The sequence below is a fragment of the Macaca nemestrina genome, chromosome 12 (assembly GCF_043159975.1).
Source record: "Macaca nemestrina isolate mMacNem1 chromosome 12, mMacNem.hap1, whole genome shotgun sequence".
In the NCBI taxonomy this organism is placed as follows: Eukaryota; Metazoa; Chordata; class Mammalia; order Primates; family Cercopithecidae; genus Macaca; species Macaca nemestrina.
This window is the reverse complement of record NC_092136.1, coordinates 58,896,376-58,913,392: the sequence shown is the minus strand read 5'-3', so window position 1 is coordinate 58,913,392 and position 17,017 is coordinate 58,896,376. Positions and strand designations below refer to the sequence as shown.

At 38.1% G+C, this 17,017-nt stretch overlaps 2 protein-coding genes across 17 annotated transcripts in view; one reads left to right on the top strand and one right to left on the bottom strand.

The window, feature by feature from the left end:
- The window catches only part of LOC105488705 (zinc finger protein 214), a 62,238-nt gene extending 50,637 nt beyond the window's left edge, over positions 1-11,601 (bottom strand). For 4 of the 13 annotated variants that reach the window (XM_071075152.1, XM_071075153.1, XM_071075150.1 and 1 more), the window contains exons 1-4: positions 11,349-11,597; positions 10,913-10,975; positions 10,298-10,384; positions 6,122-6,196 (exon numbers count right to left, since the gene is read on the bottom strand). In XM_071075152.1, the coding sequence (XP_070931253.1) occupies positions 6,122-6,155 (34 nt within the window). In that variant the 5' untranslated portion in view covers positions 6,156-6,196; positions 10,298-10,384; positions 10,913-10,975; positions 11,349-11,597. Of the gene's footprint in view, positions 1-6,121; positions 6,199-8,861; positions 8,984-10,297; positions 10,385-10,912; positions 10,976-11,348 lie in introns of those variants that run through there. The other 9 variants (XM_011753027.2, XM_071075155.1, XM_011753028.2 and 6 more) reach the window with 6 other exon arrangements.
- Positions 1-17,017, top strand: part of LOC105488704 (NLR family pyrin domain containing 14) — a 78,010-nt gene that overhangs the window by 8,413 nt on the left and 52,580 nt on the right. For 3 of the 4 annotated variants that reach the window (XM_011753024.3, XM_011753025.3, XM_011753018.3), the window contains exon 1: positions 11,708-12,034. The exons of the other annotated variant lie outside the window; for it this stretch is intronic. The gene's annotated coding sequence lies outside the window, so the exon portion shown is untranslated. Of the gene's footprint in view, positions 1-11,707; positions 12,035-17,017 lie in introns of those variants that run through there. 4 annotated transcript variants of the gene reach the window in all.

The following is a 17,017-nucleotide window of genomic DNA, read 5'->3' as shown; positions in this document are numbered from 1 at the left end:
AGAGGCAGATAAAACCACAAAGATGGGGAAAAAGCAGGGCAGAAAAGCTGGAAATTCAAAAAATAAGAGCGCATCTCCCCCAGCAAAGGAGCGCGGCTCATCGCCAGCAACGGATCAAAGCTTGATGGAGAATGACTTTGACGAGATGAGAGAAGAAGACTTCAGTCCATCAAATTTCTCACAGCTAAAGGAGGAATTACGTACCCAGTGCAAAGAAACTAAAAATCTTGAAAAAAAAGTGGAAGAATTGATGGCTAGAGTAATTAATGCAGAGAAGGTCATAAACGAAAGGAAAGAGATGAAAACCATGACATGAGAAACACGTGACAAATGCACAAGCTTCAATAACCGACTCGATCAACTGGAAGAAAGAGTATCAGCGATTGAGGATCGAATGAATGAAATGAAGCGAGAAGAGAAACCAAAGAAAAAAGAAGAAAAAGAAATGAAGAAAGCCTGCAAGAAGTATGGGATTATGTAAAAAGACCAAATCTACGTCTGATTGGGGTGCCTGAAAGTGAGGGGGAAAATGGAACCAAGTTGGAAAACACTCTTCAGGATATCATCCAGGAGAACTTCCCCAACCTAGTAGGGCAGGCCAACATTCAAATCCAGGAAATACAGAGAACGCCACAAAGATACTCCTCGAGAAGAGCAACTCCAAGACACATAATTGCCAGATTCACCAAAGTTGAAATGAAGGAAAAAATCTTAAGGGCAGCCAGAGAGAAAGGTCGGGTTACCCACAAAGGGAAGCCCATCAGACTAACAGCAGATCTCTCGGCAGAAACTCTACAAGCCAGAAGAGAGTGGGGGCCAATATTCAACATTCTTAAAGAAAAGAATTTTCAACCCAGAATTTCATATCCAGCCAAACTAAGTTTCATCAGTGAAGGAGAAATAAAATCCTTTACAGACAAGCAAATGCTTAGAGATTTTGTCACCACCAGGCCTGCCTTACAAGAGACCCTGAAGGAACCACTAAACATGGAAAGGAACAACCGGTACCAGCCATTGCAAAAACATGCCAAAATGTAAAGACCATCGAGGCTAGGAAGAAATTGCATCAACTAATGAGCAAAATAACCAGTTAATATCATAATGGCAGGATCAAGTTCACACATAACAATATTAACCTTACATGTAAATGGACTGAATGCTCCAACTAAAAGACACAGACTGGCAAACTGGATAAAGAGTCAAGACCCATCAGTCTGCTGTATTCAGGAGACCCATCTCACATGCAGAGACATACACAGGCTCAAAATAAAGGGATGGAGGAAGATCTACCAAGCAAATGGAGAACAAAAAAAAGCAGGGGTTGCAATACTAGTCTCTGATAAAACAGACTTTAAACCATCAAAGATCAAAAGAGACAAAGAAGGCCATTACATAATGGTAAAAGGATCAATTCAACATGAAGAGCTAATGATCCTAAATATATATGCACCCAATACAGGAGCACCCAGATTCATAAAGCAAGTCCTTAGAGACTTACAAGGAGACTTAGACTCCCATGCAATAATAATGGGAGACTTCAACACCCCACTGTCAACATTAGACAGATCAACGAGACAGAAAGTTAACAAGGATATCCAGGAATTGAACTCATCTCTGCAGCAAGCAGACCTAATAGACATCTATAGAACTCTCCACCCCAAATCAACAGAATATACATTCTTCTCAGCACCACATCACACTTATTCCAAAACTGAACACATAATTGGAAGTAAAGAACTCCTCAGCAAATGTACAAGAACAGAAATTATAACAAACTGTCTCTCAGACCACACAGTGCAATCAAACTAGAACTCAGGACTAAGAAACTCAATGAAAACCGATCAACTACATGGAAACAGAATAACGTGCTCCTGAATGACTAGTGGGTACATAATGAAATGAAGGCAGAAATAAAGATGTTCTTTGAAACCAGTGAGAACAAAGATACAAATTACCAGAATCTGTGGGACACATTTAAAGCAGTGTGTAGAGGGAAATTTATAGCACTAAAGGCCCACAAGAGAAAGCTGGAAAGATCTAAAGTTGACACACAACATTACAATTAAAAGAACTAGAGAAGCAAGAGCAAACGCATTCAAAAGCTAGCAGAAGGCAAGAAATCACTAAGAGCAGAGCAGAAGTGAAGGAGATAGAGACACAAAAAACCCTCCAAAAAATCAATGAATCCAGGAGTTGGTTTTTTGAAAAGATCAACAAAATTGATAGACCGCTAGCAAGATAAATAAAGAAGAAAAGAGAGAAGAATCAAATAGATGAAATAAAAAATGATAAAGGGGATATCACCACCGACCCCACAGAAATACAAACTACCATCAGAGAATACTATAAACACCTCTACGCAAATAAACTAGAAAATCTAGAAGAAATGGATAATTTCCTGGACACTTACACTCTTCCAAGACTAAACCAGGAAGAAGTTGAATCCCTGAATAGACCACTAGCAGGCTCTGAAATTGAGGCAATAATTAATAGCCTACCAACCAAACAAAGTCCAGGACCAGATGGATTCACAGCTGAATTCTACCAGAGGTACAAGGAGGAGCTGGTACCATTCCTTCTGAAACTATTCCAATCAATAGAAAAAGAGGGAATCCTCCCTAACTCATATTATGAGGCCAACATCATCCTGATACCAAAGCCTGGCAGAAACACAACAAAAAAAGAGAATTTTAGACCAATATCCCTGATGAACATTGATGCAAAAATCCTCAATAAAATAGTGGCAAACCGAATCCAGCAGCACATCAAAAAGCTTATCCACCATGATCAAGTGGGCTTCATATCAAGGATGCAAGGCTGGTTCAACATACTCAAATCAATAAACATAATCCAGCATATAAACAGAACCAAAAACAAAAACCACATGATTATCTCAATAGATGCAGAAAAGGCCTTTGACAAAATTCAACAGCCCTTCATGCTAAAAACGCTCAATAAATTCGGTATTGATGGAACGTATCTCAAAATAATAAGAGCCATTTAGGACAAAACCACAGCCAATATCATACTGAATGGGCAAAAACTGGAAAAATTCCCTTTGAAAACTGGCACAAGACAGGGATGCCCTCTTTCACTACTCCTATTCAACACAGTGTTGGAAGTTCTGGCTAGGGCAATCAGGCAAGAGAAAGAAATAAAGGGTATTCAGTTAGGAAAAGAAGAAGTCAAATTGTCCCTCTTTGCAGATGACATGATTGTATATTTAGAAAACTCCATCGTCTCAGCCCAAAATCTCCTTAAGCTGATAAGAAACTTCAGCAAAGTCTCAGGATACAAAATTAATGTGCAAAAATCACAAGCATTCTTATACCCCAGTAACAGACAAACAGAGAGCCAAATCATGAATGAACTTCCATTCACAATTCCTTCAAAGTGAATAAAATACCTAGGAATCCAACTTACAAGGGATGTAAAGGACCTCTTCAAGGAGAACTACAAACCACTGCTCAGTGACATAAAAGAGGACATTAAAAAATGGAAGAACATACCATGATCATGGATAGGAAGAATCAATATCATGAAAATGGCCATACTGCCCAAGGTTATTTATAGATTCAATGCCATCCCCATCAAGCTACCAATGACTTTCTTCACAGAATTGGAAAAAACTGCTTTAAAGTTCATATGGAACCAAAAAAGAGCCTGCATTGCCAAGACAATCCTAAGTCAAAAGAATAAAGCTGGAGGCATCACACTACCTGACTTCAAACTATACTACAAGGCTACAGTAACCAAAACAGCATGGTACTGGTACCAATACAGAGATATAGACCAATGGAACAGAACAGAGTCCTCAGAAATAATACCACACATCTACAGCCATCTGATCTTTGACAAACCTGAGAAAAACAAAAAATGGGGAAAGGATTCCCTATTTACTAAATGGTGCTGGGAAAATTGGCTAGCCATAAGTAGAAAGCTGAAACTGGATCCTTTCCTTACTCCTTATACAGAAATTAATTCACGATGGATTAGAAACTTAAATGTTAGATCTAATACCATAAAAACCCTAGAAGAAATTCTAGGTAATACCACTCAAGACATAGGCATGGGCAAGGACTTCATGTCTAAAACACCAAAAGCAACGGCAACAAAAGCCAAAATTGACAAATGGGATCTAATTAAACTGAAGAGCTTCTGCACAGCAAAAGAAACTACCATCAGAGTGAACAGGCAACCTACAGAATGGGAGAAAATTTTTGTAATCTACTCATCTGACAAAGGGCTAATATCCAGAACCTACAAGGAACTCAAACAAATTTACAAGAAAAAAACAAACCACCCCATCAAAAAGTGGGTAAAGGATATGAACAGACATTTCTCAAAAGAAGACATTCATACAGCCAACAGACACATGAAAAAATGCTCATCATCACTTGCCATCAGAGAAATGCAAATCAAAACCACAATGAGATACCATCTCACACCAATTAGAATGGCAATCATTAAAAAGTCAGGAAACAACAGGTGCTAGAGAGGACGTGGAAAAATAGGAATACTTTTACACTGTTGGTGGGATTGTAAACTAGTTCAACCATTATGGAAAACAGTATGGCGATTCCTCAAGGATCTAGAACTAGAAGTACCATATGACCCAGCCATCCCATTACTGGGTATATACCCAAAGGATTATAAATCGTGCTGCTATAAAGACACATGCACACGTATGTTTATTGCGGCACTATTCACAATAGCAAAGACTTGGAATCAACCCAAATGTCCATCAGTGACAGATTGGATTAAGAAAATGTGGCACATATACACCATGGAATACTATGCAGCCATAAAAAAGGATGAGTTCATGTCCTTTGTAGGGACATGGATGCAGCTGGAAATCATCATTCTCAGCAAACTATCGCAAGAACAGAAAACCAAACACCGCATGTTCTCACTCATAGGTGGGAACTGAACAATGAGGTCACTTGGACTCGGGAAGGGGAACATCACACACCAGGGTCTATCATGGGGAGTGGACAGGGGAGAGGGATTGCATTGGGAGTTATACCTGATGTAAATGACGAGTTGATGGGTGCTGACGAGTTGAGGGGTGCAGCACACCAACATGGCACAAGTATACATATGTAACAAATCTGCACGTTATACACATGTACCCTAGAACTTAAAGTATAATAATAAAAAAAAACTTTAAACTTTTATAATAACATCAAATAAGAAAAGCCATATGATTATTCTAATGGATGCCAAAAAGTATACTTCTTAAAATTCAAAACGCATCTTTCATTTAAAACTACAGACAAAGCATGCAAAACAAAACAAACCAAAAGACATACAAACATATCTTAAACGCAAAGGTAAAACATTAAAGTCATTCTCGTTAAAACTGGAAAGTTGACAAGGATACTGCAAGTCCACAATTTTTAAACTACTGTGAAACTACATGATAATGCAATTAGACAAAATTAACTGTAGAGGATATGACTGCACATCTGAGAGAGCCAAGAAAATCAGCTGAAAACTAATGGCAATCATAAAGGAATTCATGATCCCAGAAATTCTGCTACTAGAATTATAAACTAGTGATTACACGTGTATACCAAAAGATCTGTACAAGAACAGAGCATTATAAATGTTGTAACAGCAAAAAACTAAAAACAATCCAAAAAGTCAGTAACAAAATAGATAAGTTGTTCATACTATGAAACAGTACACAGCTGTGAAAATGAACAACTACGTGAATCAACATTGCTGCACTGTAAAAGTTAACATTATGCAAAAGAAGCTATTCATGGAAGAATACATACAGTGATTCTATCTATATAATGTTCAAAAATATGCAAAACTAAACAATTGTGTTTAGAAATGTAGATGTAGTTAAAAGCACAGGAAAAAAAAAACTAAGGCATAACAACATTTAAGATAGTGGCTGCCCCTTTAGGAAAGGGGTGGGAAATAAATTTTGGAGTCATCAGGGGGCTTTTAAAAGTATATGTTGATTTAGGCTGGGCATGGTGGCTCATGCCTATAATCTCAGCCCTTTGGGAGGCTGAGGCAGGCAGGTCACTTGAGGCCACGAGTTCGAGATCAGCCTGGCCAACATGGGGAAACCCTGTCACAGAAAAAATATATATATATATATTACCCGGGAGGTGGAGGTTGCAGTGTGCTGAGATCATGCTACTGTACTCCAGGGTGGGAGAGAAAGCAAACAGTCTGTCTTAAAAAGAAAAAACAGTATATGCTGAGTTCAATGGTGGATATTCATGTTATTATAAATTGTACATATGTTTTCATATATTCTTTTGCTTATATGAAATACATCACAATAAAGTTCAAATTACATAAAATTTAAGAGTATAGAAAAAGAGTTCAGACATATAAATTATATATATATATATTTTTTGAGATGGAGTCTCGCTCTGTCACCCAGGCTGGAGTGCAGTGGCATAATCTCAGCTCACTGCAAGCTCTGCCTAAATGAAATGTGTAATAGCAATAAGAATATAAATTCCTAAAAATAAATTTACCAAAAATACTCAGAACCTATATAAAGATAGTCTTAGAATTTGAGGGCTAAAAATAAGGTTGGGGCCGGGCGCGGTGGCTCATGCCTGTAATCCCAGCACTTTGGGAGGCCAAGGCAGGCAGATCACTCGAAGTCAGGAGTTCGAGACTAGCCTGGCCAACATGGTGAAACCTTGTCTCTACTAAAAATACAAAAATCAGCCAGACGTGGCAGATCACACCTGTAATCCCAGCTACTTGGGAGGCTGAGGCATGAGAATCACTTGCACCCAGGAGACAGAGGTTGCAGTGAGCCAAGAGTGTGCCACTGCACTCCAGCCTGGGCAACAGAGCAAGATGACTCTGTCTCAAACACACACACACACACACACACACACACACACACACACACACAACAGTTGAAAAAACAAGATGACTCTGCTCAATCTTAGGAGAAATAAATATAATTTTGTTCCAACTAAACTTATCTCTGTTTTCAAGCAGGTTTAATCAAGATGTTAATCTTGATTTTGATGTGGGGGAGAAGGAGCTGTAACAAACTGATTTTCAAATGCTTTTGAAAGAAAACCATTTTGAAAGTGGAATAATGAGGAAAGGCTAATTCAATGGCATATTAAAACTTTAACAAGGACTCTGTAATTCATAACATGACTTGACATAGAAGTAGAGAAGATCAATGGAAACGGGTACAAATCCAGAAATGGACACGAGTACAACAGTGCATTTTACACATGAAAAAGGTTACATCAAATTTGTGGGGGAAAGATGGCTTATTCAATTAATGATGTTGGAACAAACGATGACATCTGGCAGAAAAAAAAATTAAGCTTGATTCTCTGTCTCAGTTCTTATGTCTTAGTGACTAAAAAAATTATATCAGATATGCATTATAGTTCAAATAATAGCTAACTTAACACAATCAATTATTAGTGAGTTCTTCATGTCCAGCACTGTTGTAAGTTATTTTTACATGTATGATCTTGTTTAACATTCTTAACAGCCCTACACAGTAGCTGTTATTTCTCCAATATAAAAATAAAAGACTGGCTAACTGATTCAATCTAGTTCACAGTACTAAGAAGTGATAGACATGCAATAAGCTTAGGTAGTAGATGTGGAGCCTGTACTATGACCAATGTGCTATATTGATTAAATATAATGAAAGATTAACATATACTTATTATTGAAAACTTATTATATATATGTTCCTTTTACATCTTTTTGTCCAAAATGGAAATCATCAGAATATTATTCTGTGGAAAAAGTCATCCTCTCTCCTTTTTATCTTCATTGAGTGAAAAAGAAAGGCTACATTCTTCTTCATTGTCTATTAAATGCACTACATATAAAGGACAACAATAAAAACATTCTGATATCAGTATAAGAATTAAGAAGAGGGTCCACAAAACAAGACAGCCTCAAAAGTAATCTTCATATACATAATGTATATGTGTAATTTTGTAGATGAAAAGGTAGCACCACAGTCAGTAGAGAAGATAAATGTTAGCAGAAAAATTAAATAACTAGGAAGTAAAAAGAATGTTTAAATCCTGTCATTTCTCACATCAAAATCAATTCTTGACAGGTTAAATAAACAGGAAAATTAAAGCAATTACATATTAAATTTGGAAGTGAAGAAGAGATTTCTAAGCACAAAACCATATAAGTAAAAGAAATAAGATTTCATTTTATGCAAATTTAAAACTTATATAAACAAGTCCTTAAACTAAAAGGCAAATGATAAACTAGGAGAAATATTTATAACATATGACAAATGATTTATATGTTTTACACACAGAATATCTACTATCAAATGGAAACAAAAACTTCAGTAGGAAAACAGTGACATATATCAAAAGGCGATTCATCAAAGAAGGAATATAAAGAGTCAATGAATATATGTAAAAAAATCAACCCTACTGAGGATTAAAAGGATGCAAATCAAGGCAAAATTTAAAAATTAATACTCAATGCTGGCAAAGGCTCAGTAAGACAGAATCATTAATCAAATGGTTGTAGGAGTTCAAGATCATGTAACATTTCTAAAAGAGAACGTGAGTTTTTCAAAAGCCTAAAACATGCTTATATCCTTTGATTCTGTTTTCCTATTTCTCAGAGTATATCTTGAGAATATAAAAAGACATATACTTAATAAATTATGTTAAGTATTATAAGATATTTATAACAACAAAATATTGGGAAATACTTAAATTTTCCCCAATAAAAAGCAAACTTAATGGGAGGCCAAGGTGGGCAGATTGCCTGAGCTTAGGAGTTCAAGACCAGCCTGGGCAACATGGTGAAACCCCGTCTCTACTAAAAATACAAAAAAATCAGCCGGGTGTGGCAGCATGCACCTGTAGTCCTAGCTACTTGGCAGGCTGAAGCAGGAGAATTGCTTGAACCAGGGAGGCTGAGGTTGCAGTGAGCCAAGATCACGCCACTGCATTCCAGCCTGGGCGACACAGCGAGACTCCGTCTCAAAAAAAAGAAAGAAAGCAAAGTTAAATAAAGCATAGTATATACCTAGAATGGAACACTATATAGTCATTAAAACTCATGCTACCAAAGTATGCTTGGAAAAATGCTCATTATATGTTAAGTGAAAAATGTACATAAATAACAGCTATTCATACATTGAATAAATATTTACTGAGTGCTTAGTATATGCACAATACAATTCTATATACTGGGAACATTTCCTTCCCTCATGAAGCCTATTTGTCATGACTCAAATTGTTTAATAATATTTTATATACACTAATCTTTTTATATACATGTGTGCACACGGGTGCATATATGTTCACATTTTAACATGTGTAAATACATGTACAAATGAACATGTATACATACATATCAGTATTTGTACAGACAAGTGAGTATGTATATACAATAAGTATTAGATAAAAGACTACAAGTAAATATACCCAGAGGTCAACAATGGCTATCTGTCAATATGGTTCATGTGAAGAGATGCACAAGAATAAATAACAAATTTAAACATTAATTGCCCTCCACAATGTGGCTTTATACATTCATGTTACATTTCCTTGTCAATAGCCTGGTTTCCTTATTTGTTCCCTCAAATTGTACCTGAGACTAAATGATGGCTTTCCTATTTAGAATGATATCTTCCTACTCATAATTGTTCAAATCTGAGTTTCTGTTGCTGTGTTTTAAGTGCCACTCATTCTGGCACTGTTTAATGTGGATAACTTCAGAAATTATTATTAATCTCACACAATTTGTTACCCTCAATGTTAAGACTTTTTTTTTTTTTGAAAGGGAGTCTTCCTCTGTCGCCCAGGCTGGAGTACAGTGGCACCATCCTGGCTCACTGCAACTTCAGCCTCCCGGGTTCAAGCAATTCTCCTGCTTCAGCCTCCTGAGTAGCTGGGATTACAGGTGCCCACCACAATGCCTGGCTAATTTTCATATTTATAATAAAGATGAGGTTTCACCATGTTGGCTAGGCTGGTCTCAAACTCCTGACCTCAAGTGATCCACCCACCTTGGCCTCCCAAAGTGCTAGGATTACAGGCCTGGCCATGACATTTATTCCTTTATCTCAGAACACCAAGAACAGCATGAATTATAAAGTAGACTTGAGTGACTGAATGAATGAATGAGTAAACATTGGGAAAAGACACTGGGTTGGGGCAGGGTCAAGTCTGCATGCTTGAAAATTTCTCAGGCAAGCGAGGAACATTTTCTGTCCAGTCATCCATCCATCCTCATTGCCACTTCCACTACTTCCACCACCCATGAAGAATGCAGGGACAATCATCCTCACCTGGGATCAGACTATGAGGAAAACAGTGTACATTCCTTCCTCCTTTGTGTTCCTCTTCTCGGGAAGGGTAGTGCTGAGATGGCTGAGCTGAGGAGGAAGGGGGATTGAAAACCCGGTATGACTTTAAATTCCCAAACTCATTAAATTCCCCATATACTAACTGGGTACGATGCACAAATCTCCTAGCATGAGGTCAAAAAGAAGCCTATGAATGTTCTTGTTTCCTTTCAACGACCAGAACGGAGAGCTATGAACACTGGCACCTTGAAATTTATTTGCAACCCTCTAGAAACTTCAAAAGATGCAACTCATTTATTGAGATTATTACTACTACTACTAATAATAATAGAAAAGCACTAGCAAACTTAAATAGTATCTATTTTCAAGGTATTTTTCTTATTTTGTTCAGTTTAAGTAGAAAATCATTCCGTTGTCCTCCCCTACTTGCTAAACAGGAATACTGGATTTACTATCAGAAAGGTACCCGCAGTCTTAGAGAAGTATCCCAGAACTGGAGCTCCCAGGTCCTGATCAAAGTCTCAACTCTGTCATCAAGCACTTTAGAACTTTAAAGCAGACCAAACTTCTAGATCTTCAAGGTCTCAGTTTCCTTACCTGTAAAATGGGGGCATGAGCCTTTGCCAACCCAGTCCTTCCTTGCTGATCACAGGTAGGTTCCTGGGCAAAATGATAAGCAATTAGTTAAGAGCCCTTATTCTCTAGGAAAAAAACGTTTCATGCGTGCTCCAAGAGCAGGACAGGTTTGGGCTCCCCCAACGCGTCACGGGCTGCCCAAGTGTAAGCACCAGAGAACCAGACACACAACGGTTCTCTAGGAGCGGGATCTCCAGGTCTTGGCCACAGATCCGGGGGTCCTCTGCTCCTGCAGTGAAGACGCGCGCGGCCTCCGTTGCTTATCCAGATCCCCGGCCAGAACTCTGCCCCAGCACCGAACGCCGGGCACCCATACCCCAGGGACCAAGCTGCTTCTGCCCTCCTCTACTTGCCTTTATTCAGTCTTAACGTGGGAAAGAAGCCGTGATGTACCCACCTACACCGGTGTCTCCGGTGTTTCTAAACCGGAGTCGCTTCTCAGTCCCTGACCCTCGATTTTCTGCCCCTCTTCCTTCAAACACAGCTCGTCTTGCCCTGTCCGCTTCTGGGTCAGTCCTCCCAAGAGTTCACGTCACTTAACGGAGCCTGTGAGAGTGGACCGTTATGGCCAAAACACTCAGTCCACACAAACAATGGCCGCAGCCCTGCTGGACCGAAACGGAAGTCCTAGGTCTTGGAGTAGACACTTGCGGTGTTTCCGTGGATACGGGAGGGGCGGGGCGGGAAGAGACAGCGCGGTGGAACGTGACTCCTGATTGGCCAGAAGGATCCCGCGCCTCCCGACCTTTGGCTGCTGGCATTCCGGCGCAGGAGAGCAGTGCGCTCGGGAGTTGCGGGCGCTCGGTAGCTGCGGGCGCTCCCGGAATGAGGCGAGGACGCACCGGCATTAACGGAATAGGAGTACTACCGAAGCATTTAGGGCCCCGGGAAAGGGGGCGTGGCTGGAAACGGAGCGACTGGCTTCGGAGAATTCTGTGACCCTCACCGCCGCGACCGACCCCGAGGAAACGCTGGCAGGTCGCCTTTGGTTGGCAAGGCGTGGTTGTCCTCGCTGTCCCGCGCCCTCGGCGGAATGAGCACCCTACTAGCCCTGGCACTAGCTAGCATCGCTCTAAACTCGAGGTTAGAGCTTTTCAAATTCCGTCCTATTGTTGCCAGAGACCCTCTTCGTTCCTGCTCCAGTGAGGCTTGCCTCCCTCCCGCCTTCCTGCCAAATCCCAGGCTCCTCTGGAGACTCCAGGCAGAGAAGGGAAATGCACAGTGGAGCTGAAATGAAGCCATGAAAAGGAGCCCCTCCTCAGTGTCCTGGGACCACAGAGTTGCAAGAGCCTGTTCTGTTATTTACCTGAGTGTGTTATATTAGGAAAATATTTTCGCATCTTTGGGCCCTGTCCCTCAAACTTGGGCTTGATCAGTAATATTCAAACATTTTATCAGGCAAGGAACTTTTGGTAGGATAGTCGTTAAAAGCAAGGGACTCCTTGGATTCTAATCTGGCAACACTACTTATGAGATCTTGGCTGGACTACCTAACCTTTAAGCATCAGCTTAATAGGCATAATATTGATGGCCAATAATAATAGTAACTATTTCACAGACTTGTTAGATTGAAATGAGTTAGTGTAATTAAAATGCTTAAACCAGCCCCTGGCACATAGGAAGTACTCTGTGAACTATATGTTTACAGTTTGATGTTTAGCAGGGATGGGTGGCCCAGCGCCTATCTGCTTGAATTCACCACACAATAAACACCTGCATTTTTTATGACTCTGGAGACTACGTTTTGAAAATTACTGGGCGTGGACCCTCCCTCGTTTGAGCATTCAGAGAGTATAGCATAGCATTTTAAAAATGTGGGCTTTGTTGTCTGACGGAACTGACGTTAAAAACTATCAATCATTGTTATCTACTAGGTGATGTTGAGCAGGTTGTTTAACCACTCACCCTTAAGTATTTTCACCTGTAAATTGCAACATATTTAAAGCCACAATTGATAGTTGAATTACTGAATGCAGAGACATTGACCAGTAAGAAGGAACACTGGAAGTGGGCTGTTCTGCCACACTGCTTCCAACCTGAGAACCTGAACCTCAATGAACTAACCAAAATTAAAAGAAAAAAAAAGCTAAGAGGATCCAGTTTTCAGAGAAACAAAATGTGTATCTGAAGAAATATACCTGCTAAAGGGTAGAGGCCAATATGAATAACGAAGAGCACCAAGTATAGCATACACAAGACTTTTAGGAATGAATTCTACCCAGTTACAGTTTGGGGTTTAGCAGGGGTGGGCAGCCCAGAGCCTATCTGCCTCCGTCCACCACACAATGAGCATCTGCATTTTTTATGACTCTGGAAGCTACATTTTGAAAATCATTGGTCATGGACCCACCCTGGCTTGAACATGCAGAGACCCAAAGCACCATCTTTGATGAGGGTCCTGGGAGCAGTCACCAGATGCCTAGAGATGTACCCAGGGGAGGAGTGAAGAAACTGCCTTGCATGGGAAGAGAGGGATAGCCCAAGTTCCTAGTCCAAGATGTTGCAGATTCTTCATAGCAAATAATTGAAGAATCTAAGAATAGGACTGTGGCTTGAGGGCATAGAATTTTCCGTAATTTTGGTCAGTGTCACGTAACTAAGAACACAAATTGGAGTCAAGTCTGACAAGACAGCAAGGAATGTAGGGGCCAAGATCCTGATGAAAAGGGAATCTTTAAGCAGCCAACCTAAAACCTGGTGGTTTTCTCTTCAAACATTAGCAGAATTCTTAAGATGAACAGGAAAAGAAGATAAGAAGAAAACTGTTGAAGTGCACAGAAAATTTTCAGAGGTCTCATCACAGATCAGAGGAAATAGGAATTATAGTTCAAAACCCACCAAGAAAGAGATACCCAACTAGAATTCCTGGAGAGCAAAAGAATAAGTACAGAAGCAAACTGGCAATAAATAGAGATGGAGCTGCAATTCAACTTTGAGTCAGCTCCATACCTGACTGGATTGTTATTATCTGCCCCCTCTCTAACTGCCTATGAGAGGAACTCTCTCAGGAGGAATGTTATCATTCAGAACTACTACAGTGTTTCATATACAATGTCTGATAATTCAACCAAAAATTATAAGGTCAGAAAAAAAGACAATAGAAACAAATTCATGGATGACTAAATTATTGAGCTAACAAATATATATTTAAACATAATTGTGATTAATATGTTCAGTAATGGAGAAGAGTTGACAAGATCGGGAATTTTAATTGAAAATCAAATTTAAATTTTATGAATAAAAATAAAATTGAGAATGTAATAGATGTGTGTGACAGCAGATCAGATCCACCAGAGAAAAAGAGGAAAGAATACAGATACCTAAATGAGAAGATAAATTTTATATACACATATAAATAGATATTTTAAGATTTATAAAGTATATTTGTAAAATTAAATTATATAAATTTATAAAATTTTAAATATATAATTTTAATTATGTTACATATAATTATATTACATGTATAATATATTACATATAATTTTAATTATATTACATATAAAATATATATATTTCATATGTTTAGCTTGGAGAGTTTTTAAAAACATTTTATATAAAAATGTTTACTATAAAATTTTTATTTTATATATAAATCTATTTTTACGTATAAAATATAAATATATAAGCATTTATAAATATATAAAATAGATTCATATATAAATATTTATATTTATATGAATATATTTTATTTATATTTATGTATAAAAATCTCCAAGCTAAAGTACAGAGAAGAAAAGAACATAAATTGTATTAGGTAATTCTTGCATTGTATAAATAAATAACTTGAGACTAGATAATTTATAAAGAAAACAGGTTGAATTAGCTCACAGTTCTGCAAGTTTTACAGGTAGCATGGTGCTTGCATCTGCTTGGCTTTTGGGGAGGCTTCAAGAAGCTTACAATCATGATGGAAGGTGAAGGGGCTGTGGGCATGTCTCACATAATGAGAGGAGCGAGAGAGAGAGAGTAGGAAGGGAGGTTCCACACACTTAAGCAGATATCATGAGAACTCACTATCATAAGGACATTACCAAGCCATGAGGGACCCACCCCCATGACCCAGATACTACCCACCAGGCCACACCTCCAATGTTAGGGATTACATTTCAACAGGAGATTTCGGTGGTAACAAATATCCATACTATATCAGAAACATAGGGAACACAATGAAAATATCTAACATACACAATTAGAGTCTCAGAAAAGATAAAGTGAGCAAAGATCAATATGTGAAGAAATAATGATTTATAATTTTCCAAGCCTGATGAAAAATTCTAACTCACAGTGTATAATTTCATTGTAAGTCTGAAATGGTATATTGAAATCCTACAAATATTTCCAGGGATCCCTGGAGCCATGGTATTGATCCTTGACCAAACCAGAATAGAATATACTACATAGGAATTAATGCAGTTTTGTGCTAATGTAGTTTTCCAAAAAATACCAAGAGGGAAATCTGTAACAGCTTGCCAATATTGTTTATAGAAAATGTATTGATGAATGGTTTGCATCTGGTTTCTGTTATGCTATCTTGGTTTCTGCTATTGAACCTGGTCCCATAGCTTGGTTTCAGCTACATGACAGTTGTAGTATAAAAGACCCCTACTTGAATGAGCTGTGGCTTCCCTGAAATCAAAATATCTTAGTGGTTCACTTGCTGGCCATAAAGCACAACCTTGTGACTGAGAGAGGTCTCTGGAATCTGTGTAGGTATTGTGGACCACCTTTCTTACCCCTGCTGCTTTGTATCCATGTCTGTCACAAATCTTTCATGAGTGTGTGTGTATGTGCATGCATGCAAGTCTATGTTACATTGTATTTTTATAAATATCTCTAATAACCTTAGAATATTTGTACATTTGAATGAGAAAAATATGTGAGTACAATGTGAAAAAAGTCTAATTTTTTCTAATCAAGCATGTTAGCAATTGAGGTGGAGGAGGAAAAATGGTCACTTTTTGAGCCAAAATGTATCCTTTATGATTTGGTTAAAGAAATACCTGAAAGCATAGAAGAGGAATAAGATAGAGATGGAAATAATGAAAAAAGATCATAGGCTTAAATAGTAGATCTATAAGACCTAATATGCAGACACAAAAGTTTAGAAAGAAAGAGAGAGAGAGAGAGAGAGAGAGAGAGAGAGAGGGAGAGGAAGGAAGGAAGGAAGGAAGGAAGGAAGGAAGGAAGGAAGGAAGGAAGGAAGGAGAGAGAGAGAGAGAGAGAGAGAGAGAGAGAGAGAGAGAAAGAAAGAAAGAAAGAAAGAAAGAAAGAAAGAAAGAAAGAAAGAAAGAAAGAAAGAAAGAAAGAAAGAAAAAGAAAGAAAGAAAGAAAAAGAAAAAGAAAGAAAGAAAAGAAAAAAAAGAAAGAGGAAAGGAGAAGAAAAAGAAAAAGAAGGGAAAGGAAAGAGAAAGAAAAAGGAAAGTTTATAAAAGTGAAGAAACAAATGACTAACAGAATAATAGAAAATGCCTTTTTGTGGAAAATTTTTGAGAAGGCATGAATGTAGACCAAATAACTCACTACATTTCAGTCTGGATTAGTGAGTAAAGACCCACTAGACATAAAAAGGCATACTTTCTATACTGTAAGGATAAAGAGAAAAGCTTTTAGGTTAAAAGGGTAAGTTATCTAAAAATAAAAATGACATTGGACATCTCTTTTGTAATGTTGGAAGCTAAAAAATGTTCAATAGCAGTATAGACTAGTAGGCTAAAGGGGCTTCAATACATCAGCCAAAATATCATTTCTCCCTAATGTAGTGAAAGAAAGGTTTAAGGATTTTCAAGAATTCAGAGCCTGTATCACTCAGATGTCCCCCGAGTTAACAATTCAAGAAAGTACTCCAAATAAATAACAAACCCAAAACAGAAATACCCCACAAAAAATTATAGACAAGGAAACAGAGAAAGCCATGATATAAATAATAAACCAAAAGTTGCATGTATAAAGAATGCAATAAATTATTAGTCATTGTACTAAATGTGAATGGACTGAATTTTTCAATAGAAAGAAACTCTGAGTCACTCAAGTAAAAAAATCCAACCATATGCTGTTTTCGAGAAACAT